General features: G+C 39.5%; 1 protein-coding gene across 4 annotated transcripts; it reads left to right on the plus strand.

Moving 5' to 3' along the window:
* Positions 1–275: 275 nt before the first annotated feature.
* FSD1L (fibronectin type III and SPRY domain containing 1 like) lies at positions 276–26921 on the plus strand. 4 transcript variants are annotated; one of them, XM_027722882.2, is made up of 14 exons: positions 276–365; positions 4537–4632; positions 5545–5676; positions 6231–6332; positions 9326–9348; positions 12301–12422; positions 15741–15950; positions 16278–16376; positions 18140–18266; positions 19214–19246; positions 22390–22487; positions 22928–23179; positions 23529–23617; positions 24502–26921. In XM_027722882.2, exons 1-14 carry the CDS (start codon positions 351–353, stop codon positions 24619–24621), a joined length of 1518 nt encoding a protein of 505 aa, XP_027578683.1. In that variant the 5' UTR covers positions 276–350; the 3' UTR covers positions 24622–26921. The 4 variants fall into 4 exon arrangements, with proteins under 4 accessions (XP_027578683.1, XP_027578684.1, XP_027578685.1 ...); XM_039388341.1 differs by lacking the exon at positions 276–365 and adding an exon at positions 829–847; XM_027722883.2 differs by lacking the exon at positions 19214–19246.

Below are 26921 nucleotides of genomic sequence, written 5' to 3' on the forward strand. Positions count from 1 at the left end.
AGTTTATGGCCACTGCTTCCTGACCACTGAAAAGATGCTGAGACCATCCTCTTGGCACCTGCCTTGGAGATATTTATATGCATTAATGACACTAAGCAGGCCCAGTACGCCTGACAGACACTCCAACCTCGGGTTCCTGGGCCAGGACTCTCCTCCTCAACCCCGCACGCCCCGGCCCGGCCGGGGCCGGGACTCGAACCCAAGGACCCGGGAGCGGCGGAGGGCGCGCAGGCGCGCGCATGCTCTGTGCGGGCGGGGCGGGGTCGCGGGGCCGCTTATCCCGGAGTGGGGGGGGAGCGCATCCCTGTATCCCTCTGTCTCGCATCCCCGCCCGCGTCGCTCCCGCCGCCATGGACGAGGAACGCGTGAGTCCTCGCGGGGCCGGGCCGGGTGGGCAGCGCCGAGGCGGTGGGGGGGAAGGAGGGGCTGGAGGGGTGTCGGCGGAGCGTTTTCCCGGCGGTGTTGGCGTTTCTCGACGCTCGGCCTGGCTGCCTGGGGAGGGGTGGTGGAAGAGGGAGTTGTACGGGAGGACAGCGGCGCAAGGGAGGAGTTCGGGGGATGCGCATCCAGAGAGGCTTCCTCGAGTCTGCTCGCTCCCCGCCTGTGTTGCGGGAGCAAGGAATATCTGCAGACAAGAAATGTCTCCCTCTCTCTGGAGATATCCCGGACCCACCAGGACGCGCTCCTGTGTCACCTGCTCGAGGTGACCCTGCCTAGGCAGGGGGGATTGGGCTGGATGATCTCCAGAGGTTCCTTCCAACCCCAACAATTCCTATGGTTCTGTAAGGAAGTGCGGCAGCGGTGTGGAGCCCTTTCACCCTGTGTATCCCTGTCATAAGTGATTACGGTGCGTACATAAGCCCTTCTGTTTGCCACTGATGCAATCTAGAGTTGAAGGGAATTAATGAAGAAAAGCGTTTTGTGGCGTTTCTTTTCCCGGTGGCTGCTACCCTACAATTGCCTTCTTCCTTTACTTGCTATCACCCCCCTTGGAGAAATCACTGGCCAACATTTGGGGCTTTCTAAAAATGATGCTCACCTGAAAAAAGTTGTGACTCAGCCTTTTGGCTCTCAGTCTGTTGGTGCCAAAGGGCTTCTGTTACTGTCTCTGTGAGGACTGTGCTTTCCTCAGCCTAGAAGCTGGTTTGTGAGTGGGGTCAGAGTGACTTAGCGCTATTGATGGCTTGAAACTTACAAATTAGGGATGTTTGATACTTCAGTTAAGTGTTTGTGCACTGCCAGGCTGTGTGTTAGAGGAGAAGCTGTTGCTTGAACATTCTCACACCATTCAAGGAGTCGCAGCTTCTTCAGGCTTAGCCTCATAATGAAGTCTTCAGGTGTCAGATTTATCAAAATAAATCCCTTAAGAGAGTGGTACAGCAGCAGGTCAGCTTAAGCTGAGTCCCAAAACAAAGGCATCTCCTCACAGTTGTACCCTGATGACTTTGCACATGCTCACGTGCTCTTGGTCTGGTGCTGATTTTTAGTCTGGAGTCTTCTGGCAGGTCTTGAGATTGTTTCTCTGTATCCACACAGGCAGGCTCTTCACTGTTCTTACCTTGTTGAGTTACAGTTTCTGCTGATAACTGTATCTTCCTAGTCTTCTGCTTTGTGCTTCCAGTGCACCTGCTCGCTGGCAGAGCATGGGAAGCTAAAAAAGCCCCAGACTTGTGGTGAATGTTACTTAAAGACAACCAGAATATCAGTGTTTTATCAGTATGCTTCACATCCTAAAGCCAAAACCCGGCACTGTGCCTGCTACTAGGAAAATTACTGAGGAAATTAACTCTGTTCCAGCTGACAACAGATCTTGGTGTGAGTTCACAGTTTGTGGTCAGCAAATCCAGCTGCTCATGCTAAGCAAGTAAAGCTAAGGAAGCAATATGCCAGATCACACAGTATTGTATCTCTGTGTAACTCATTCTCCTTAAAACTTATTTATGCTAAGCAACTAATGTCTCTGAACACATGCTTTGGAAGCTGAGATGGATGTGAAATGGCAATAAGTGTACTTCTGGTAGGAACTATGTGAATTTGAGTCTGTCTGCCTTTGCCTGCTCTGTGTGAGATTAGTCTCTCTGGAAGAGAAGTAAATGAGGGCTGCAGCTGTTGTGGGTGCCCTAAGTGATTGTTTCGGAATGGAGTCATATTTGAATTTCAGTGCTGCTCAGAGGTTCTGAATACAGTAACAAAATTGCAGTGGATCTCACATTTTACAATGCTTTCTCTAACAGTATTAAATTGCTACTGTCACCTGCACTGTATGAAGTTCTCCTTCAAACTTTGGCAGCTTCAGTGTGTTAACAAGTGCAGAAAATTAAATTAATGGAGGCTAAGTAAGCATGTCCTCTTTGAAATTTGATATGGACGTGAAGGTTAAAATGTCTCACAATTTTGTCCTAGGCCCAAGACTGCTACAGAAACTGCTCTGTATGCAAACAGGTTATAAGCCCTCAATATGATCTTGAGCAAGTTGATAGCTCCTTCTTAAACAGAACTGCTGTAATTGTTTAATTTATCAAAGTTTACTCTTTAACTTTTATGAGGGGCCTCTATGCTTCTAGAAGTGGACAGCTGTCTTCCAGTTGTTGCTATGTTTTTGTGTGCCTGAATGCTTTTTAAATTACCCTCACACATAGATCTTCTTCTTTAATCATAGTGTGGCTTAAAATCCAACAACATTGTTCAGCACTGTATACAAGAAGACTTTTTTTCCCCCGTGTGTTTCAACTGAATAGGCTCTAAGATCCTTGCTGAAAGAGGATTGTGAGTTTCTGTGTTCATCCAAATTGACAGTTCTGCTCATAGGATCTAAGGCTTATCTCCAGGCTATCTGGCATGTGAAAACAATTGCCTCTGGTCAGTGGTGAATGCAGAAGCAGCTGGTTGGACAATGGTGATTTGTCTGCCATTCTAATGTACACAAAACTGCCTTTAGCCTTGCTCAGTTTTCACCAGACAACAAAAAAGTTCAGTAATGAAGTGGTCAAGACTTGCTGTACTCTTGTTTCTGAAAGAAGCCAAGGTCTTGTTTCTGTTCTGAGAGTCCTGGCTTCAGCCACTGCCAGCTGGTCTGTTACCTCTGCACGTAACACCATCAACACCTGTGCTAAAAGCACTAAAATTTCAGATTCCTCTGTCAGTGGTTTAACTTTGTGAGCATGACACCAGAAAACAGGCAGTGGGCTGGGGTACCAGTAAATACCTCATTGCAGATTTGTTGTAAACTGCTGAGGAAGGGATCAGAAGAAAGAGGAATGAGCATGTCTTAGTAGTAGGGGAGAAGTTCCTTGTACTGGATGTAATGTTGATGTTCACTGTGGATGTTGTGAAAGGATAAAATATTCTTCTTGCTTTCCAGCAGACAAATGTGATCTAAACAGTACATGGTTTTTAAGGAATTGCTTGTGGAAGGAACTTCTGCAACATCTCTCTGGTGGTCTGGCTGCTTTTAAAGCATGCTTATTATTTCTCCATGCCTTGAGTTCTTAAATGTTGTCAAGTAACAGTGTTAGGCTGAGCTATTGAAACTCTGAGTCCAGCTGATTAATAATTTGTTAATTATAATTAGGACAGGGATTACTTTTTTTTTAAAGAGCCAAATTTAGCATATTAGAGTTCAGTTTGCTTCTGAAACTTCTTATCAACCAGCCTGAAGTAAAATTACAGAAAATTCTTAGTTGCTTCCTCACCTTGTCCTTTATTTTTTCTTACATATGGTGATATGCTTTGAGCTTTACTTGACTTAAGTACCACACACTTATGTGTTTTTGTCAAATTCTTAGAATATGTGACTGGCAACTCAACAAAATTAGACTTGGTAGTATTAAATAATTTAGAATACGTTTTGATGTACCTGATAGTTTTGCCTGCTTGTATGTGCTTTGTAAGCTGAATCTACTGCTTTTTGAACATTTAGATTAGTACGTCACTGAAATAACCTTGATTCTCTTTCTACGCTCTCAGAAAACTTTCCTCTTTGAGGTCACTTTTAATTGGAATATAAGTCTATTCAACCAAACTATTTTGCCACTTGTAGAATAAGTGTACAGATCACTGTTATAGGTTTATTTCTGTATATAGAATAAACTGTCATCTTAGTTATTTAACACTTGTTTCTTTCAACACTGTGAAATGCTAGTTTTTGTTCTATGTTACCTTTTACCAGCTTTTTAAAGTTTCTTTATTAGTTCTCTATTTTGTTGCTCAAGCACTGCCTTCCTCATCTGGAGAAGTTGTGTGTGCCAGAGGTGTTCTGGTGTAGGTGACTTGCTTAGCAAAACGTGGAACAGTGGAGTATTATTGATTTCCCTCAAACTAACAGCTGGAGATCTTCAGTTTGGTGGAATACTTCTTAGACCTGTGGTATCCTTTCCCTTTACTAACAAAATGCATTTCCTGATCCCATCAGAACGCAAGCTCAGTTTGCCATGCCTGGGATGTGTATGATGAGTTTTCACGTATGGTGAAGTGGTGATGATCAAAAAAATCACAAGGTGATTTTACAACTTCTCTCACTTGTTTTTGTAATTCTAGGAGACTCTGCAGAGGATTGTCAGTACTCTAGTGAACAAAAATGATGAAATTCACAACTTCATCGACATGCTGAACCATACAATATCAAATGTTCAGGTACATATATATTGAGGCTCATAGCTTGTAGCTGAGAGGGGAGCACCTTTCCAGTTTTGTTAGTCCCAAACTGGATAGCGTCTAAGGGGTAGGCTGTAAGAATCAAGTTCAAAATACTGCATGTCGGAAGTCTGTCTCTAGATAAAAGGCGTGATGGTTTTGCATCTCACGAGAAAAGCTGTTGTAGAACTTCGTGTGGAAGAGAGAATTTGGATTCTGATGCAAGATCTCAAACTCCTGTTAGATGGAAGTACTCTGTTTTTTAGACTTCTACTCTATTTGGCAAGCTGAAAAATGAGCCCATCCTGGTACTTGAGAGAATATTATTTGCTCTTTCACTTTTTGGTAGTTGCAAATTGTTGGGCTTAAGCTGAAAGTTAGGCCTAGCTGTTAAAGCATCTAAACGAGGATGAGATTTAGGTTCTTTTAGTCTGTCAATCAGCTATAAGTTGTTTCATGCTAAAACTGAGACACGTTAAATGCAGATATGGAAGTTGTCCAGCAAATCTTTAAATTGATGTCTTGAGTGCAGCTTTTAGTATGAAGTGAAATCACTTTACGTGGAACTGGATAACTGCCTCCTTCCAAACATCTAGCAAGCCATGTATAATTGGAGGAGGGAAATCAAGGCTTTTTTTTGATATGGAACAAAGCTGCCAGGTATGCTGGTTCTGTGCAAGTTTGAGTATCATGGAATTTTCATGGGTGTCAGCATCCAGAGTCCCCCTGTAGAGTCTGCTTAGGATTTGTCCGTTGTTCCTAATGCTTTTCCCCTTTTGATAAGTTGAGGGGCAGTCACAAGGTATCTAGTGGTCATGGCAAAACATGTGTGGGCAAATAATGTGAGTTTCAGTCTAAAAGGCTAGTTTTCATTGTTTCCAGTGTAAACAGCATTTTCAATTCTCTTCTTAGGTAAACTCTTCCAATGCAATCAGTGAGCTGGATGAAGAATTTGATGGTCTGTATTCTGTATTGCATGAGATGAAGGGGAGTATGGCCAACACTATCCAGCAAGAAGAGGCTCGTAAAATTCAAGCTCTGCAGGTAACTATATAACTACATTTGTAAACTTCCTCTGTTCCTATTCCTCTGCTATTCCCATCTGTCATATAGCAATATTGATTTTCAGGATTGTCTTGTGACAGTTCTGGAGCTGGTTGGGGATAAAGTCATTGCCTTTTTTAAAGCTACTGCTACATTAAACACTGTCATTCATAGATCAGTAGTATGCAGTTCTGTAAATAGAAATTGTAATGCACAAGAATATAAGTGTTTATTTCTTTACTTCTGAAATCCTTATTTTTTGGGGGGGGGAGAAAAACAGGCCTTGAAATTAAATCTGGCTTTTAAATGAGACTTCACCACCTATCCAGCTTTTTCCCCTTTGGAGTTGTAGGATGTGGCATGTGTCGCTGTGCACTCGTGAAGCACAGTGAAGTTTTGGTTGCATGCTGTGTCAGAGGTAATCACCTTGATTATATAAGGTAATAAGTTGTTATAAATGCATAATAAAGCCATGTAGTTTCTAGGACTGGTACTTCATAAACCACTTTTTAAAATGTGAATACATCAAATTGTTCTCTCTGTTTTTGCTTCAGGATCAGCTTAGCCAGTGCAGTCATGCCCTGGAGAGTTCTGAAGAGCTGCTGGAAATTGCTGTGCAGTCTCTGGACATAAAGAACCCTGCAAAACTCTTAGAGGTAGAAAACATTGAGCAGATGGGCGTAAGGCGGATGTTGGTATCCATCTCCATTTGAAATATCCTTTGCATTACTCTCCTGGACCCTGTAAACTTACCAGCTGTACTGACAGTAAGGATAGAGAGGCATCATCATGGCCAGACTTCGCAAACAAAGATTTGGGGAGGGCTCTACCCACGTTTGTTACAAGAGCACTGGTGGCTAAAAAGGCCAATACGAGACAGGCACATCTGGTTGCAAAAGGCACAGCAGAAAGACTCCTTAGGTGGTATATTCTGCAAGGCACGAGTCTTTCTGCGTTGTCTTTTCTCCTCAAGGGTGATCCTGCGTGCTTTCTCAAAAGCATCAGCAGCGTTATGGATAGTGTGTCTCCAGAGAGGCACTCAAAACACAGGCAACCCCAGGCTACTAACAGGGTATCCAGGTACTTATAAAACATTCTGTACACATATGGCCCCTGGGAGTCACTACGGTGACCGCCAGTACAGCGAGGCCAGCAGTCAGCCTCCTCGTTCACACACACTAGGACCCTGCTGACAGCTGACCAGCCACTACAAACACACAGAAAGAACCCCCAGGCTGAGAGGGGTTATTGCTCTGTTAAAGAAGCCAAGTCAAGCACTACAGTCTTGAATCTTTATTCAAGACTAATTTCTAACAAAATAAGGGGGTTTCTTGTTATTCAGAGTGAGCAGGGAAGGAAAGCAGTGCCTTCTCCTGAACAACTGCCATTGTTAAGCAAACTTGCACTGATGAATTCAGGAAGTGAAGGTGAAATAAATCTCTCTAAAGCTGAGTAAAGACTTGGAAAATGTGTGATGGCCAGCACTCGAAGTCACTCGAAGTGACCTGTCCATTCCCAGTGCTGATCCATGATGCTTGCGGACAGTCTCTGGATTCTGTCTGTAGGTGATGTTTGTTTTGCAGAACTTAATGCAAACTGTGGATCTTGAACTCTGCAGCTGTGCTGAATGATCTTGCAAAACTAGATTCAGTTCAGAACCTAGTTTGAAACTGAATTCTGTATATTCCCCAAAACCTTCCAACACATTTGTGTAGACAAGAGCCTGGATTTGGGCCTTGCATTGTGATACCAATACAGATAATTTTTCTTTAGCACAGCAGATTTGTAAATCAGGTAACGTGTATCTAACTGGAAGAATATGCTTGTAAGTTAATGAAGCAGTTCCCCACATACACTTAATCAGTACACTAGTGCTTGCTACAGTAACCCTTGTCGTAGTACTGGGATCAGCTGTGCCAAATCCAAGGCCAAATTACTTTTTTCCTCCCTGCATTTTAGCGGGAACAAGGACACAAATCTTGTTAAAAGAGTGAGGAGGAAAGCTGTCTTACTGTGTCAGTTTTAGCTTTTGGCAGCATGTTTGTGTGCTTTCCTGCTTTCTGGGTGTAAGCTTTGATTTATGTGGCTTGAAGAGCAACAATTCCTTAAGCTGAGCATTTTTGTTAGGACTTCAGTTGGAGTTGTCCTTTCTGTCTTGTCACAGTGATGTGTAAAAAAATAAAGTCAGCTCTATGCAGAGTGTGGCGTAGACTTTATTGTAAGGTGTTTTGTTTCAGATATCTCTAATGCTCTTTTCCAATCAAATAGACTAAGGAAAGCTATTTGAGTGTTTGCTGGGGGGAAAGTCTTTTCAGATTTGGCGTCTGAAGCTTAAGATACCAAAGTCCAATTCAATGACCTGTTACTATCTAGGATATGATACTGGTATTACACTAACTAGCACTTGTGCATTTGGATATGGCATTTTAAGGCTATTAGGCAGACAATTTTATTACTCTGCTGGTAAGAACAGCAAGTGTTCCTGAAGGGGAAGCTCCAGCCCATGCTCTTTCAATTAGCACAGATTTTCTTTGGATACTCTAGGAGTGTTGTGAAGTAGCTCTATTTATCTACAGCTGTCATACAGGAGAATCAGCCCATAGCTTCTACAATAACTTTGTTTTGAGGTAAAATAAGACTACCTCTTTAATTAAATTCTTTCTAAACACTTGGTTTTTTCCTGCTTCCCACTTTTGGAATATACAATTGGTTTTGTAGCAGGGACACGATTTTTTTTTTTTAATTGAATATGACTTGTAATTAGTGAAAAATTGGGAAGTTCTCCACTTTCGACTTCAAACTGGAAAGCTACTTGATGTTTCTTGTCTCCTCTTTGGAAGGAAAACCAGTTCAGCTGCATGGCAACTGCATCAAGTAGCAACGTTAGCTTCAGTCATGGATAACAGACACGACTAGGCCATCCCTACTTCAGCAATAACATTTGTTTTAGGTTTGTAGCTCCTCTTTGTGAAGGACAGGAATTTTTGTCTTTCTAAATGCCAGTTAGTCTTTATCTTTGAAATATGTCATTACCGCTTCTGCATCTGCTTGAGGGGTATCATTTAAGTGCTGGGAAGAACTATGTTCTGTCATTTTTTAATACTGACACACAGAGACAATGTTTAGGAAGTATTGTTGGAAGAGTTTAATAACTTTCATAGTAAAAGTTAGAGCAAGTCCTAGTTTTTCTTGTTTATCAGACCATACATCTCTATGATGTGTAGCCAAACAAGCCATGTGTGGTCACATGCCACTAATAAGCACTTCATAACTTCACAGAAAATGCCATGGTAGCTAAATGTTGCTGACTTCGTCCTGTACCTACTTTAAAATGTGATGGGGAGTAGATTTCTCTTCATCAGTTTAGTTAAAAAGACACCCAGGAAGTTGAGCAATTTGGAATTGGTTTGGTGTGGTTGTTAAAATCAGTGGTTTTTTCTCAGGTGAGATGCTGTTGCCATGCTAACCCATGCTATTAACGTGCTTAATGGGACAATCTGTTTTGATAAAAATGTTAAGCTCATTTTGATCTTCAAATTTGAGCAATGCAGCGGAGATGGTTCTCAGCCTTCTTGCATGTTACTGCCATGGATACTTGCATGGAAATACTAACTGCTTTCTCTCTCTCTTCTTCCTGACATGCATCAAGGCTGCCAGACAGATCAAAGATAGGTACAGTACAAAATCTATCACTTTTCTGTCTTTGAATTAATCTTATCCTTGAAAACACATTTATTTTGAAAGGGCCATAGTCAGCTTAAGTCAAATTTGTTGACTCTTCCCTAAGTGTTAGCTGCCACAACTCTTGAGAGAGAACTAAAAACTTCTGTGCTGCTCATGTAGTATTTTTCCTGGCTTTTCATATCTTTAAATTAATAGAAGGTTTTAATGAAGGGAATAGAGCTCTGTATCAGCTACTGCTATTATGATTATCTCTTTTTATATATATATGTATATAAATTATTTTTAATAATAAGCTTATTAATACCTGATGGCTGAAATTTGATGATGTTTCAAGCTGACTCTGCCCCTTTAAGTTGTGAGAAAATATTGTTCTTTTTCTATTTTTTAAAGTGCTTAAGGACTTTTGCTAGCTAATTTTCCTTCTGAATGTCAGAAGTCTTGTAGCCGTTAAAATATTTCTGGTGACATCACTCTGACTAATGACAGTGAAATTATTATTTCTGGTAGCTTTTCTTTGAGCTGTGTTTTCAAACTATTGTTTTAAAAGCAAAGCTTTACTGTTTCAAAATAAATGCTAGGGCCATTTTTCCTTCACTTAGAAGAATGTTAACTATATTCCAAGAGTCTGACCTTCTGGTTCAAAAAGCTTACTATGATGTGCATAATACTTTGAAAGGCAGCTGACAGGGTGCTTTCAGCATATGTTGCTCTTATGGACCAAATAGTTTGTCTTTGAATTTACAGGTTTTTCAAGGAAGGGTCTTATGGACTAAATTCTCTTAAGTGCTGTATAAAATGAGTAATTGCTAGAGAAATAAAACTTTGTGTTTTCAAGGGTAAAGATTTAGGGTCCTTATCAAATCAAAGGGAAAGTGGATAGTGGCAGTGATGGGAATCTTAATACTTTTTATCAGTAGTAATTTCTGGTTTCTTGAAATGCTATATCACCTCATCCTGCGTGGTTCTCTAAGACTGGTGTCTAAACAGAAGTTAAAAAGCTGTCTGAAGCCGACTGCTCCCTGGTGTTCTACTGCTAATCAGAGGATTATTTTCCCTTAAGGAGAGATTTACTCTACCCATCTGGCTGAGCAGTGGAGTGTGCCAGGCAGCCCATACAGAATTTCAGACCATGAACCCTGTCTTGGGAAATCAATTGACTTGTCTTTTATGATATTCAGTTCAGTCTTGTGTCCCAAAATTGTAGAGCTTGTCACTCCTGATATATATATATCTTTAGTAATAAACTTGATATTTCTTCCCCCTTCCTCACTACCAGATTTTTTGTTTTTCACTATTATTTGGTGTATCTGTGGTTAGCACACAATCTCTCTTGCATGCTGGTGAAGTACATGGTACCTCACAGGGAGTGATATGAACTAGATATTCTAAAGATGCTGCACATCTGTGGGTGTAGAATAAATTTAGGTATTTACAGTTGACTTTTGTGGTGTGTATAATACTTTATAGTTAAGAATTTTATTTTTTTTTTAAGCAAAATTTGGGACCTGTGTGCTGTCAGAATCGGTGTTATTCAAATTCTTCTGCATGGCCTGATGTCTTCGGAGTCAGAGAACTATTCTAGAAACTTGTCCTTATTTTTAGTAGTGTAGTTGGAGTACAGAATTATCTTGGGAGTATTCAGAGCAAGTATTGAGCTAAGATTTCAGAAGTGGAAATGGGAGCACAGGATCACAGGATGGATCGTGGAGGGAGTGACCACAATGAGTCATCTGGTCCAACCTCCCTGCTCCAGCAGGGCCATCCCAGAGCACATGACACAGGATTGTGCCCATACAGTTCTGGAATATCTCCAGTAAGGGAGACTCCACACCCTCTCTGGGCAGTCTGTTCCAGTGGTTGGTCACTGCACAGCAAAGAAATTCTTCCTCATGTTCAGGTGGAACTTCCTGTGCATCAGGTCTGCCCATTCCTCTTGTCCCATTGCTGGGCACCCCTGAGCAGAGCCTGGTCCACCCTCTGACCCCTCCTTGCAGACACTGACAGACAGGGATGAGGTTCCCTCTGTATCTCTTCTTGAGACTGAACAGGCCCAGCTCCTTCAGCCTTTCCTTGTTGGAGAGATGCTCTGGTCCCCTAATTATCTTCGTAGCCTCCGCTGGACCTGCTCCAGGAGCTCTATGTCTGTCTTGAGAAGCTCGGAACTGGACACAGCACTCCAGATGTGCCTCACAGGGCTGAGTAGAGGAACGGGATCATGTCCCTGACCTGCTGGCAATGCTCTTCCTGATTCACTGCCAGATGCCACTGGCCGCCCTGGCCCCCAGGTCCCACTGCTGGCTCAGGGACAGCTTGTTGTCCACCAGGACCCCCAGGGCCTTCTCCACAGACCTACTTCCCAGCAGGTCAATCCCCAACCTATCCTGATGCCTGGCATTATTCCTGTCAAGGTGCGGGACCTTGCACTTGCCTTTGTTGAATTTCAGAGAGTTCTTCAGTGTATCTTGTAAAACAGGTCTAATACATGCATGTTCCAAAATGCAACTTAGCATTTCTCATATCTGGATACAATCAGACATAGATATGAAAGCAGCATAGTCAGCTTGTTCACTGCTGTTTAGAAATGCCTAAATATGATCCTGAGTCTGTGGTGCTTTAGATTTTTCACACTTACTGATTTTATGTCAAGTGATATGGATTTTGTTTTGTCTCTTATCCAAGCTTTTCAGTAGTAAAAAGGTTTAAGCTCTTCTCTAGTTGCCTCTAGTATTTATTTGCCTAGTAATATAGAACAACTGGTAGCTTGCACTGAGACAGTTTATTTTTGAGTGTGCTAAATGGTAAACAGTTATCTGTTAGAAAAATGTTCTTCTCTTTGATCAGTAGTTTGACGTTAATGTTACAGGTTATCCGATTGCAGTTTTGAAAAATGGCTTAAACAATGTAAGATACATTTTGTTAATGCTTCTTTCTTGACTTCAGTGTCACAGTGGCTTCAGCATTCCGCCTCTCCCTGAAACCAAAAGTCAGTGACAGTATGGCTCATTTGATGGTGGACTTCACTCTGGAAAAGCGCATGCTTCAGGCTGTGAAGTTTTTGCCAGGTAAAAACTGTATGCACTGGGCTTAATTTGTTATTACATGAAACAACTTACTATCTTCAAACCAACCAAACAAAAGAAAACTGTACCTCTTGCACCCTTTTTCACAGTACCTAAACTCATTCTTACTCATTGCATGTTAATTTGAATACCTCAAGGATAAGAGTTTTCTGGCTTTTTGTTAGTTTCTACATATGACAGGATTTTGGAAAATAACATTGACCTTAGAAGTGAGAATGAGTCTTCCAGACCATGTTTTTTTCTGAGTTGTCAGTTCTCTGTACTTTGCGAAGTTATCTGAAGTTTCTCTTGATGCTCAGTGACACTCCAAAGTCCTGTTTCTCTGCAGTAGTGTTACAGATGGAAATGTAAACTACTATGTCACTTTCAAGAGTGGTGAAATGGTTTGAAATATAGGAAAGAGATAGTCTACTAGTGCTGTGATTATGATTACCATAATACAAAATGTGTATTGATACCTGACCGTAGACTTAGGTGCATTAGACCAGTATATATCTTTAATGTCTTTTTATTCATACTGCTTCCCTATTTAGAACACTTTGCCCTTGACTGTTACCAAGAATATATTGACAGGAATATGCTGGCAGGGGTGCAGGTTGTTCCATTTCTGGGTCACTGATCCAAATCTGTTAAGGACTTAGCAGCATCAGTTTACATCTCTGCCCGTTTGTCTTGGATGTTGCAGATACAGTATGTGGTAGCAGGTGTAGTAAATGACCAGTGTTATTCCTGGTGGTCAGCTACCAGAGTCCGGGCAGAAATTTACCTTCTAGTCTTAGACTCTGGGTGTCAGTCATTGCTCTGTATTCCATAGCTAAGGGAGCAGGGTAGGTCACAGTGTACCTGTTTAATAGGAATGAGAGTGTAAAGATCTAACAGCAAGTATGAACAAAGTCTTGTGTCTAGATAAAGGTATTATTTAGTATGACCTTTCTTATACATGGATTTTCCTTGTTAAATACTTAGGAATTTAAATTGTTTTGGGCCTTTGATTTTTTTAAATAGGAAAATTGACTTTCTGGGTATAAATCTTCTTTTCTATTTCAAATTGCTTTCAAATTACTCAGACACCAAATACAACTTAAACTGTTACAGGCAAATTTGCACTGAGCATTGACAGGCTTTTATACATCAGGAAATACTAATGTTCTAGTCTAGGAAACGGAAAATGGGTTTGGTGGTGTGGTAGTTTGAACACTGCTTGCCAGAGAATTATGCTGAAGGCTCGGTGTCACCCCAAGCATATGTAAGACTCTTTATCTGGTATCTTATGACAAAAATAATGGGAGTAAGTAGCTAAACGTAAAGGTATAGGAACTGAATTGCTTGTCCTAATCTTAATTTTTCTTTTGCCTATTAAGGCATCATATTGAATTAATTTCAAATTATTGCTGGATGACTTTGATGGCAAATGCATGGAATTAACACTTGAGCCTGTGTTGTAGTTTAACCCCAGCAGGCAGCTAAACGCCACAGAGCTGCTTGCTCACTCTCCCCTTCCGTGGTGAGATGGGAAAGACAATAAGAAGGGCAAAAGTGAGAAAAATTGGGGGTCGAGATAAAAACAGTTTAATAGGTAAAGCAAAAGCTTTGTGTGTAGGTGAACTTATCTCCATCATGGGGACTTGGGAGGACAAGGTGCCATCACTCTGAACATCCCCCCCACCCAGTTTATGTGCTGAGCGTGACGTCATATGGCCTGGAATATCCCTTGGGTCAGGTGGGGTCAGCTGTCCTGGCTGTGCTCCTTCAGCTCCCTCACTGACAGGGTGGTGTGAGAAGCAGAAGAGGACTTGATGCTACTCAAATTAACTAAAACCCCTGTGTTATCAAAACCATTTTCATCACAAATCCAAAGCACAGCACTACACAAGCCTCTGTGAAGAAATGTAACTGTCCCAGTGCAGACTTGAATATTTTGTGCTTTCAGTCTCTTCTATGCTGCTCATTTGTTCTCAGGCATTTTAAACCTATAACACCAGCTTCAGTGTAATTCCCGCTTGGCTTAATCTGCAGGGATGTGAGGGTTAAAAGGGTGCATTTCAGCAGTGCTGCCTTTGAAATATTTGAAGAGATTGTGAAGAGAAGGTGTGAAGGTAGTGTTCATAAAGCGAGTTAGGCCTTCTGCTTGTAGTACACCTGCTGTAGCTCTAGGAGATGTCTGTATCTAGAGTGTAAAATTACACATCTCTAAAGGACTGAACCATAAATAATGTGAAGTTGATTGTCATCAGTCACTGTGAAGGGGAATCATGGATAACAATCTGTTCAAGAAATAGTTAAGCGGAAAACTGCATAAAGACAAATGTATATGTAATTAGGACTTGGTCACTGGGACCTCTATAGAAAGCACAGTTTAGGGCCTGAGAGGTATGAAGAGATGATTTTTGACCAAAAAAAGTCTGCAGGTCTATCAGTTCCACAGATGCATCGGGATTATCCTTTTTTGATGCTCCTGCTTGATACACTGACTTGCAGGCCACTCTCATGTGTATTTCGAGCTTTTATCAATGCTGAAACAAAGGAAAAGATTTTTTGCAGAATCTTCCTCCAAAAAATGCAAACAGTAAGAAGTCTTTATTACTTCCTCCAGCTAAAGTCTTCCTTGAATGTACTTTAGACACTATAAATAGTATGTAAATGCCTTCTTTTGCAAAATATTTTCCACAGACTGAAGTGCTCCTTGATTTCCTGGAAATAGACTTCTGTTGTATATATACAAAACTTCAGCCTTTAGTGGATCTTTGGAATTGTTTTCCCTTCTTTCAAGACGGGGTGAAAAGGAAAGAAAACTAGGTGACTGTGGAGTGGATAGTGGGAAATACTGTGTGTCACTATAGACATAGTGATACTATGTATCACTATAGTGATTTTTATAGGAAATATAAGTGATACTCTGTGGGGGTTGCAGATGTACTTACCTTCCAAAGACTCAGAAACAGAAGTTTGCTTTTTAATGTTTTCCCTGTAGATTCATAATTGTAAGTCCACTCTACTCTAGCAAGTCCTTCTTGCTGCTTCCAGAAGGGAGTCAGCCTAACTTACAGACAAAACAAACATCTGGAAGATTTGACACGGATGCTCACTCTAGAGCTCATGTGTACTTCTCATTTAGTGAAATGTGTGTTAAATAGAAGAAATGAGTAATAAGCCTAGTCTTTGATCATGCTTTGCTAATGAAATAGATCCTGTAAAAGAAGGAGTGTTACTAGGCCAGGGGCAACTTCCGGATTCTGTAAATCCAAGGAGAACAAAGTAATACCCATTGTCGTCTTTAAACTGACCTGTGTGCTTGTGCAGTCCCTAAAGCTCCAGAGATAGATGTAGCAGCATGTATGGTTGCTGATAACTGCGTAACAGTATCATGGAGGATGCCTGAAGAAGACCCCAGAATTGATCACTTTGTACTGGAGTACAGGAAAACCAACTTTGATGGGCTCCCTCGACTAAAAGGTGAACAGCATTGGGAAGTGATCAACTACATCAAAGCCACTCAATACACGTTGTCAGGTAAAGGCCTTTTATACTCCAAACACCAGAATATCAATATAACTCTTTATGCTTGGAAGTTTTGCAAAATACCCCTTTTTCTGCATGTAATGAAGCTTCCGTTATATCACATTAGTCTTGGGTGCTGTGTACAGTAATAGCTCTGTCTTTTATTTTGACTTTGAGGTTTTGTAAAAAAATCTTGTGTTAATTAAAGTTTGTGCTGATATTTAAGCATGATTTTGCAGATTGAGGTAAATGCAAGACAGCTGCATGGAATAGGCCTTAGTCTTGTAAAAGTTGTCAGTAACCAATGTAATTCCAGGTTTCTAAACGTTTGCTTTTTAGGTCTGAAATTTGATACAAAATACATGAACCTTAGAGTACAAGCTTGCAACAAAGCTGTAGCAGGGGAATACTCTGATCCCATAACTCTGGAAACCAAAGGTAAAATTTGAAAGACTAATCTTAGCTGTAGTGAAAAACCTGTACTTAAACTTTTCTGCCTTCTTTATGAACCTGTATGTTGAATCTGCTTCTGAACAAGCACTGCTGAAACACATCCTAAGTAACAGGGAAAACAGCCATCTCTGTAAAGGATTAAGAAGCATATTGGCACAAAGCTGTGCTTTCAGCATTCAGGCCTTGAAAAATGGCATAATAATGTCAACTTTCTCCAGCAGAGCTTGACATTGGCTGCTTTGAATTGTGGATTGACAGTGCCATGTGCTCCTACATCATGCCAGCATACAGCAAGAGAAAGATGAATGTTGTGGATGAATGACTCTTGGGGCATCTAAACAGTTGGTGTAGTTATCTGGTTATTAGTGACAGATACAGCTTTCTGTAACTAGAAGGGGCTGGAAAGGGTTGGGTTGGGGTTTTTTGTTTGTTTGTTTGTTTTTTACTTTGTAGCTCTAGATTCTTACCACTGTCAATATTAAAAAAAATAAACAACTTCAAATTTGCTAAAGGTTTACAGTCATTGTGTTCAAAATTGGTTGGTGTGAGGACTGTTAGGATGGCTTCCTAACATCATCTTTTAAATAAACTATCAGTCCTGGAAGTGATGTTTTGTGAGAGAACACAAGTCTTAACTCTTAAGGTGGAGATAGTGATCCTGTGGCTTGAGTTACAGCCAGGTCTGTGATGTAAAGGGCAAAATGACTGGTATCAACTATATAAATTTATATGTAAATGCTATTACTTGTGGAAGCTATTTCATAAGAACAAAGCTATATGCAGTTTGAATGAGCTAATGGGCATTCTGATAACTTTCCTAAAATTACTTTAATACTCTTAAAAACAGTCATTGTCAGACACATAGTATCCACTTAATAGCCACTTACATTCCCTACTCCAGTAACAGAAAAGTAATTCTGGTTTTGATTGTTTGGGCAGTTACCACACTTCCTATATTATTTTCATTATTTATGGGTGAACATTTGGTTCACTTTCTTTATTAATCCACCCATAGAAAACCAGCTTCCTTATCCATGTGATTATCTGACTGTTCTTTACATTTGTGTACTGTTGAACTCTAAACTCTTAAAAATCTAAAGTATACTTTTTTTCAGAATCAAACTGCAGTATCTGTTGGTATTAGGACAGTTACAGAACAGTCTGTAAATATCTTTAGGGAATTTTGCCTGTTGTATTAGTTTTGTTTTCTTGCACGAAGGGCTTGGCTGCCACAAATACCAAGTCTCTTCCTGCTCCATGAATCCTCTGCTGTTCTTGTATCTGCAGCTGACTTCACAGTTCAGCATTGTCTACCTGGATGTGCTACCCTGTCTATTGAGTATTCCCCAAGTTTGAAGTCCTTATAAATCATAAACACCTTGTTGGAGAATCACTGCTGCTGAGCATGGAAAATATGCCTTCCTTTTTAAGAAATTCATAATTATAAGAATCTTGAGTAGGCTGTAAACAGCAGCAGCAAGGACTAGCTGAATTTACTTCCTGACTCTGAAGCATTTTAGAGATGATAATACTTACTTTGTAACCTGTGTACTGAAAGTAGGTTGATGGGCTTTATTTGAAGGGCTCCTTACATTGATTACAAGTGTCAGACTGAAAAGCTGATTTTTCTGTTACATCTAATAACGCTGTGCTGCATTTTTCTTGCTCCTTATATAATTTTCTATGAATAGTCACTGCTGGGAGAGAGCGTTATGCCATTTCACTGTTTTCTATTTTATCTTGACCAGCATTTTTGTTCAGTTTGGACAGTACTTCATCTCACCTGAACTTGAAAGTTGAAGACACCTTTGTTGAATGGGATCCCACTGGAGGCAAAGGTCAAGAAAAAATAAAAGGGAAGGAAAATAAAAATAGGTAAGACCTCTGTTTTGTAAATGTCTGGAATACTTCCTCTGGCAATTGGAGGGCAGGGGGGAATTAAAGCACTTGAGGACAGCGGGACATGAAAGGAATTTTCATTCAGAAATCTCTCTCCAGAAGAAATTTTAATTTTTTTTTTCCCCTTCTGTCACACAGATGCGGAGGCTAGAATTGTGTCATAGTTGTTAAATAATATTTTAAAAATACATTTGTTGGGCTTATCATTCAAGGTTCTGAAGTAAGTTGTAGATCTGGTGGATTGGCCCTGGCTAGCCACCAGGTGCCCACCCACCTGCTCTATTGCTTCTCCTCCTCAGCTGGACAGTGGGAGAGAAAATATGATGAAAGGTTTGTGGATTGCAGCTTCTTTCAGGGCACATCCACCCTGAAGTGTTTGATGTTATCTCAAACCCTCCTTAGTGAGGGAAAGGTACCAATTAAACAAACCCGATAGCAAAAGATAATGAATAATGAAACATAACTCTTGTGAAAGTGGCTGAGTTCGTGGTAGATTGTTAGATGTGTGCTATTCTGAATCACTGAATAAAGGAAGAACATTATTAGGTCAGTCTGCTCTTGGCTGAGCCTTTAATATATCCAAGGATGAGGGATGTGTGGATGAATGTGTTGACTCGCTGGCCCTCTATTCCAGGCCACCTTCATGGGAGGGCAGGAATATCCTGATACCTGACTGGAATTTCCTGTGGTGCAATGAGTACCAAGTGCCTCTCAATGTGCACCCCTCTGAGGAAAGCCTGGCTTGATCTTCTCTGTTCCTGTTACATCGTTAAAGACAGCAGTTAGCTTTTGTCTTCCTCATGCTGAGCAAACCCAGTTGTCTTTTGACTGTGCCCCAGTCCCTTAATTGGCATTTAAAATATGGGGATAATTTACTGTAGTAATTGAACAGTTCTTTAATGCCTACTTATTTCTGTCGACAGTGGCCAGAATCCTCTGCTGAAGAGCAATAGAAGGTGATAATATACCTCTTATTCCTAGGATCTAGCACCTAGTTTTGTTGGGGATCTATGCTACTTTCCTTTGCTTGATGTCATGAGAAACAAATCTAATAGCCTTTATTAGTAACAGGACATATGCTTTTAGAAGTTATTTGAAAGTTTAATTTGGATTTGTAGAGATTATGTTTATTATACATTTTCCACTGACTGGAAGAGAGCCTTTCTGGAAGGATGCATCCTAGTGTGTATGAAACCTAAATTGCAATAGTTGGAAGAGCATTATGTATTTTAATGTTGATACAAAGATCCCTGTTATTTACAGACGTATTGAGGCTTACTTACAGGATGACTCACTGCTTTTTTACAAATGTAGTAAAGATCTCCTTTCGGGGAACTTTAAAATATTTTTTTGGTTCTTATTTTTGAATCTGAAAACCTCTTTCCATCTGAACTTGTTCTGTAGCTTTTACTAGACTTCAGAGGGTAAGAAGTAGATGTTTTTACAGGCTAAAAAAAAGATGAAATTTAGCCTGATGACATGTAAAAGGCTTCATAGCAATTCTAATTGCAGAACCAATTGTTCAAATGAGAGAGCATCTTTTTGAGATTTTAAAGTCAGGTAAAATATTTTCCTATTCCTTGTGCAGTTGTGGGTTTTTTAGGGTAAAATTTTTTCTTTTGTTTTAATAAAACTCCTTTTTGACAGATTACTTCTCCTGTTTTTGCTCTCACTTTTTTTCGGTGGTTTAGAATTGAGGGGACAAAAGACATGCCTGTCTTGTAGGTGTTACTCCCCTGTGTTTATCTATCAGGCATATCTACCTTTGACTTGAGATCAGCAATAAAGAAAAGCTTGTGTAGGCAAAACAAGCTCTTGAAGTTGTGCAGTGTCAATAGTTCCACTACACAAAGCGTATCAGTTTCTGCTAAACTAAATTTTAAAAGTGTCTTGGAGGTGTTCCTACTTGCCCAACTCTGGGAATCTTGTACTTTGGCCTCTCTTTGTAAAGTTCTTGCCTTTGCTTTGGTAGAAGGACATGGTCACATGTTCAGCTTTACAACTTAGACCTACCTTTTCTAGCAGGAGATTTAGATGAGCTTTATTCTGGTAGGAGGCTTTTGTTCCCTGTTAAGAGCATCTGTGGAATGTCTGCATTAGAAGAAAAATTTTTGGAGCTGGCTCCACAGTAGGTGGGGAAAAAATTGCACTATAATTGTTTTAATGCATAATTTTTAAGGGTTGGAAACACAAAATGGCAACAAAATGCTTAATTATCTGTAACTTATTAGACTAGAAAAAAAGCCTCTGGATGATTTCTGATCTCTCTCCTTGACCTTTCTTCTCCAAAAGAGGATACATATTGCTTGGAGTATGTTTTGTGTGCTGAAATGGATCCTAAACAATCCTAAACCCATGAGATAAGAATATTTGGCCACTGAATAGTGGAAGAAATGTGTCAGTTACTAGCTGTTAAAGACTGTGCTGTATTGGAAAGTGGGCACCAAACTGCTATAAAATTTGCTGCCTTTTCCTGTTGGAAGGTAAACTTAAGCACTGTGAGGAAAAAAAAAACAAAACAAAACTGAAAACCTGTTTTTTGAAGCTTTTATGTCAAATATTTAATGTCATTTTCTCAATTCTTAAAGGCTATTAGATTTTGATAGGACAAAGCACATGCAATGGCCGTTTACAGACTTGAGCAAAATAAATGATATTAATATCCTTTTAATGCTTTCCTAACCTTGAGAAAATACTAGCAAAGTACCTGTGTTTTTTTCTTATGGTGATTCTCTAAATGGCCACATTGCTTTCTGCATAACTCATTTATACCGGATCTAATAGAAAACTTTGGGCAGCATTTGTTGGAAGTGTGAGTGGAAGATGCTTGATGCAACTGAAGAAGGATGCAATCTGCAAAGAGTGATGGTTCCTCCTGAAATTATGCTTTAATTCTTGGCTTTGCTTTTCCCCCCCCATGCTATCACTTGTTAACTTTTTATTTGGTAAGTAAACTGCAGTATCTCCCATTTTTACGGAATTTAAAAGTACTTGATGTGGTGCACCTGCACAATATTACACTTACCCCCTTCATGTAACTCTTGTCTGCAGTTTACAAACATAGCTGTCTTCTGATCACTGTTGTCAAATTTGTGTGCTGAATGGTGATGAACAACTTTTTCATCATCACAAGTGATTTCTTGTAGAATTCTGTAACTGGAATAGAACAAACCTGGTCATGAACTAGATTTTAGTATAATTATGTATGACAGCTTAATATCTCTCTGTTTTTGATTCCCATGTGACCTTATTTTAATGATGGTATTAAGCAAAAAGGAACCCTTTCTAATCCTTTCTGAAATGCTATTTGAAAATAACTCCAGAAAACTTGAAATTAGCATTGAGTGAAGTGGAAAGGAAACAAGCTGTATTAGTGGATGTTAAAGTAGCAAATAGCTTTACCAAATATTAGCTGAAGGATAAGTCAGAGAGAAAACTCTTGTGTGTGGTAACTCTTCTGAGGCTAATGTATTGTAGACTACAGGAGATGAAACATGGAAAATTCCTTATCAAGGGTATTTCAGAGACTGATTTTGTACTTACTTGGGGTTTTTTTGTCAATGAAATTAACCTCAAAACTGCATAGCTATTTCTGAGAAATTAAAATTCTTTGCTACTGATTGCCTTTAAAATAGTAATCAGATGTGATTTTCTGGCTACTGACGAATATTGCAGATAACCTTCACTTGGTTTAATGGTTAAATTGCTGAGAATTATTTTTGAGGGTCTAACAGGTTAAAAAATAGTTTGAAAACCTCATTAGGTTAAAATTATTCTCTTATACAACTGATTGCTCGTTAGAATATTCTCCAGCACAAAGTGTGTTTCATTCAAACCATGCACCACACGTGTGTTTTTTCCCCCCACTCCTGTCTGTTCTCAGCTGCCTTTGAACTTGTTTGTTACAACATCTTGTATTATTTTTCTGTCTGTCACCTCTTCCCTCCCAGTCCTTGTGCATGTGAGCTGTTAAGAGCTACTAAGCGGCTTAACTAGTGTGTCGTTTCAGTAGCTTTGCGTGTCTCTTGCTGACTCGGGAACACTTACATGTGCCATTCTGTAGCTGTGTCCAAATCTTGAGTGCTTCATCTCTTTTTAGAAGCAATGCAGCATCTCCGAAGAGAGCCACCAACAGCCCAAGAGCCTCGGCCAGGGGCAGCAGGGATCGCTTTGCTGGTGAATCCTACACGGTGCTGGGTAAGGTGGACCTGTTTGCTCTGTTAGGGGTGTGATGCTGTGGAAAGGGCAGATGAGGCAAGAATTTGAGGGAAACTTTGTGGCAGTTCAAGGCTGCGTCATTAACGTTGTCCTGCCCCATTTGCCCATAAAACACCAGAATTTTGTACTGCAGTGTCTTCAGGTCTGTTGAAACTCTTTATTACAAAGCTTTTAATGACTGACATTCACTGCTGTTCAATGTAAATTGGTGTTAAATATGTATTACCTGAATTATAAATACAGTCTCATTAGTCTTTTATATTTATATTCTATTGTACTTTTTTATTAATCCTTATAGTTCAGATTTTTTTAATGCCTTCACTTTAAAGTAAAACAGAGTAGACATCACTGGTGCCTGTTAGGAAGGCAGCATTTTAAGGTACACTCAATTACAGCAATTAAATGTATTTCTTTGGTAGGAGACACTGCTGTTGAGAGTGGACAGCATTACTGGGAAGTGAGAGCCCAGAAGGACTGCAAATCCTACAGCGTGGGAGTCACATACAGAAACCCAGGGAAATTTGACCAGCTGGGAAAGACTAATTCAAGCTGGTGCATCCATATCAACAACTGGCTGCAAACCACATTCTCAGCAAAACATAATAATAAAGCAAAGACTCTTGATATACCTGTTCCTGACAGAATAGGAGTATACTGTGACTTTGATGGAGGTAAATTACAGTCTTAGGGGATGGAGGTAAAAACTTGACTGTCTGTGTGGAGTTGGAGCAGTACAGGGCTGAAGCAGTGCATTACTTCAAGAATGACAGTCTGTTATGAAAACACAGGCCCAGAGCTGTTTGTATTCTAATTCTTGTAATGTCGAATGACTTGAGTTCATCTGTGTGACAGAGCTACTAATTGTGAACTTTTCTGTTTTGTGGACTGTACTTAGCATGTTCTGGAAACCTTTCCCTGGGAAAGAATCATTTTTTTGTAAAAGTTAGACAGCAACAGCATCTAAGCATGTTTAAATGCTTATGTTTTAAACTGTATGCCAACTTGTTTTCTTTCTCTTAGGTCAGCTCTCATTTTACAATGCAAACTCAAAGGCGCTGTTACACACCTTCAGGACTAAATTTACCCAACCATTACTACCAGGCTTCATGGTCAGTATCTATAAAATTTTGTTCAGCTTTTAGCACTGAATTCAGTTTACCGAAGACTTAATTGCTTTGTCAAGAAGGAAACTGGAAGCACTGGTTTTGGCTGACTAGTAATTTTTAGAAGATGTTTAACTCTTTTCTATTTGATTTCATGTGGTGCTTATAGTAGCACTCCAGTAGAACTTTGCATGTACACAGGGACAAGTTTAGCTTCAGAAATGTTAGAATGTGTTAGCCTTCCCTCTAGCATTGCTAAGACTGACTCATTAAGTCAGTTCCTAAGTAACACAAAATAATATATTATAAATAAAACATAATATTTTATAACTATATAATTTCATAAATATTATATTATGAATACATAGATGTATATAATATTATGAATAATATATTAGTAAAGTAATAAACAATATATTAGAAAATATATAATATTATAAACAAAACATTATTTTAGAAAATAAAACAGATTTTTTTGTACTGTGTTTACATTGACATAGTTTTAGCATGACATGGAAGAAATAAGCACTGCTTTCAGGCACTGGAGCATAGCGATGTTGTTGCTTTTCATTGTCGTTTGAAGTACTTGCTGCTGGCTCATTGGCCTTCAAAGGAATTCTCCTATTAGGAGCAAGTCTTTTTGTATAAAATCTTAGCCTTAGTTATAAACTTACAGTCATAAAGCATAGTATGTGAAGCATCTTAGACTTTGTCGACTTAAAAATTAGCTTGTCTCTGATTAGAATGCTTTACAGAATGCTGTGACGAGAGCAAGAGAGAAGATGTAGAGCTGCAGGATAACTTTTTTGTTAGTTCCGTTGTGGGGCTTGTGGGATGGGAGGAGAGAGATGTATGTAGTCCATAATGTAGATTTTTCTTTTTCCCCTTAGATCTGGTGTGGAGGTCTCACAGTGAGTACTGGATTGCAGGTGCCAAGTGCTGTGAAAACCCTTCAGAAAAGTGAAAATGGATTGAGTGGCTCAACAAGTAGCCTAAACAATGTTGCCTAGTAGTGTCTGTTAAACATTTCTATTGCTGAATTTTGATTTTTTTCTGTGTAGCTACTACTCACAGAAGCTTGTGAGCATTGGATTAAACTGGGTTTGCTACCTTCTGCTGTTTAGGGCCTGGGTACTGATAGCGCAAAGGTTTGAGGCTAAAGTGTTAGGAACCTACTGGGAATCCAGACAAATGTCAGAAAACTGAACTGTTGCCTATTTAAAAAAAAAAAAAGAAATCAAAAGCTGTAACTGTGTACTTTTCTAATACTGTATTTAATAATTTTATTATGGACTCAAATATTAGTTTTGTTGCAGATGTTATTTTTCTATGAAGAATATAGCAAATACCATTTTATTAGCTCTCCTAATACAACTTATTTAATTATGTATTTTATTATTACTAGGCTTCCTGTTAGAACTTGTGATGTCAGACATACGTTTTGAAATAATACTGATTTGCTGGCTTAGCCTGGTAAAACATCACAGCAGCATGACTTCAGAAGAATATTAAAAGTATCTGTAGGCCTGATATGAAGAAACAGTAAGAGCAGACTGTGATTTCTTTTTTTCCCCTAATATAAGATTTTCCTATTTCCCATGAGAAATTCATTTAAAAATCATGTATATTGAGATTGGCTCCTGTTTGTCACAAATTACAGAAAATGTAACAATGTATAGGTATTTAAAAGCATTCTTATGTCCTCAATGAAGACACATTATGATACCCAGTCATGAGCCAGGAAATATTTTGGAGAAGAGGTTCAGAACCAAAAGATCCAGAGCTTTTTTTTTTAAACTACAGGATGATACCAGTCTGTCAAAAGCTCTCAGCTTTGGGTCCTCTCTTGGCTTTTGAAATGTTGAGCCAGGGTGTTCCATCACCTTGGTTCTTAGTTGGAAGCTTAGTAACAATAGTCAAATCATTCATAAGAGAGAGAGCTAAAAAAAAAAGTAAAAATCATGTTACATTCTTCATGGAAAATTTCAGCTTGTCAGTGAGAATTACTGGTGTCATATAGATTGTTTAAATCTGTTTTCTTCCCTCTTATCAAGTCCAGGAACCTAGAAATAGTTTTCAGGTACACATTTAAATCAGCTGTTTCCTAACTGAAAATTGTTTCCTGGTATCACCTGAAAACTGTTGTGTAAATTCATGCTGATAAGGGTCCATAATTAATTGGCTCCTTTCCTACTGGGCCAATGTACTTTTTTATTTTATGTGTATCCTTTAGCCCATAAAAAAGATGAACATCTAATTATGTTAAATCTTATTATTATCAGTGGTTCCTTTCTGTCCCAATTTCTGTCCCAATTTCTCAAGAGGAGGAGAAATTTAACTTCTAATAAATTGGCTATGGTGTTCAGTGGGAAGTTAAAATTAACAAGAAAATTAACTATAAAGTTTGTGGGGTTTTTTTTTTCGGAAATCATGAAGTTGACAGGATGGTTGAGCCCTTAGTGTTTATTTTGCATCTGGAACTTGAGCATCTCTAATTATTTACATTGTGAACAGTTACCTGTAATCTCTTTTTGCAGAGAAGAGTACAAAATAATTCCCAGTTAATCTCTACCTTCTCCTGCAAGTTCAGTGATTGGGATCTTGGGGCAAAGATACTCAAAGGTGACATGGTTCTTAGTTAACAGTGTCTGAATCTGTTTCACGCATTTTTCTGCAGATGTTGTTATCCCAATAATCTGTGTATAATCCTTTTCTTTTTACTGCAGTGGACACCTGACTGGGAGTTTTAGGGGATCAGCTGCTGGGAATTCAGTTTTGAGGCCTGTTCTTGTCTAGGACTGTGGTACACAGACATCAGAACAGGCTGACATCTCCTCACAGCACCCAGCCACTGGCTTGATCTTGGGTGTTCAGCTGTAGTTCCTCTTTAAATTTCCCTTTTTGGAAGGAAAGGGGATGTTTACAACAAGCTAATGTGTAGTAAGAGCAAACTATGACTAATCTCCAGCCCTATGTAAGAGCATTTAAATTATAAACTTCTTTTTTTTTTTAGCAAGCTGTAGTGCAACCTGCAAGGTGGATTTGATATGCACAAATGTAAAAATGTAATTTTTTCTTTAACATTTAGTTAGAGAAAAGCTTGAAGTGTTTTATACTGTGACTTGTGACTTGCAAGTTTTGGTTTAACTGATGTCCTAGGTGAACATAACATGTGATTTTTTTACCCTTAAGAGGATGGATTTGTTGTATAATAGTTTGCACAGATGTCAAATTTTGCTGCTAACATCTAGTACATTTTTTTTTTTTTTTTTAGTAAATGGGGATATGAAAAATTGCCTTAAGCACTTTA

Source organism: Pipra filicauda, unplaced genomic scaffold (genome assembly GCF_003945595.2).
Source record: "Pipra filicauda isolate LSUMZ 115617 unplaced genomic scaffold, ASM394559v2 scaffold638_size211741_pilon, whole genome shotgun sequence".
Classification (NCBI taxonomy): domain Eukaryota; kingdom Metazoa; phylum Chordata; class Aves; order Passeriformes; family Pipridae; genus Pipra; species Pipra filicauda.

Coding starts and splice junctions, on each gene's coding strand:
- FSD1L (XM_027722882.2), top strand. Junction 5,677..6,230: donor GTAAAATTCAAGCTCTGCAG/GTAACTATATAA, acceptor TTTTTGCTTCAG/GATCAGCTTAGCCAGTGCAG. Junction 19,247..22,389: donor CTGCTGAAGAGCAATAGAAG/GTGATAATATAC, acceptor ATCTCTTTTTAG/AAGCAATGCAGCATCTCCGA.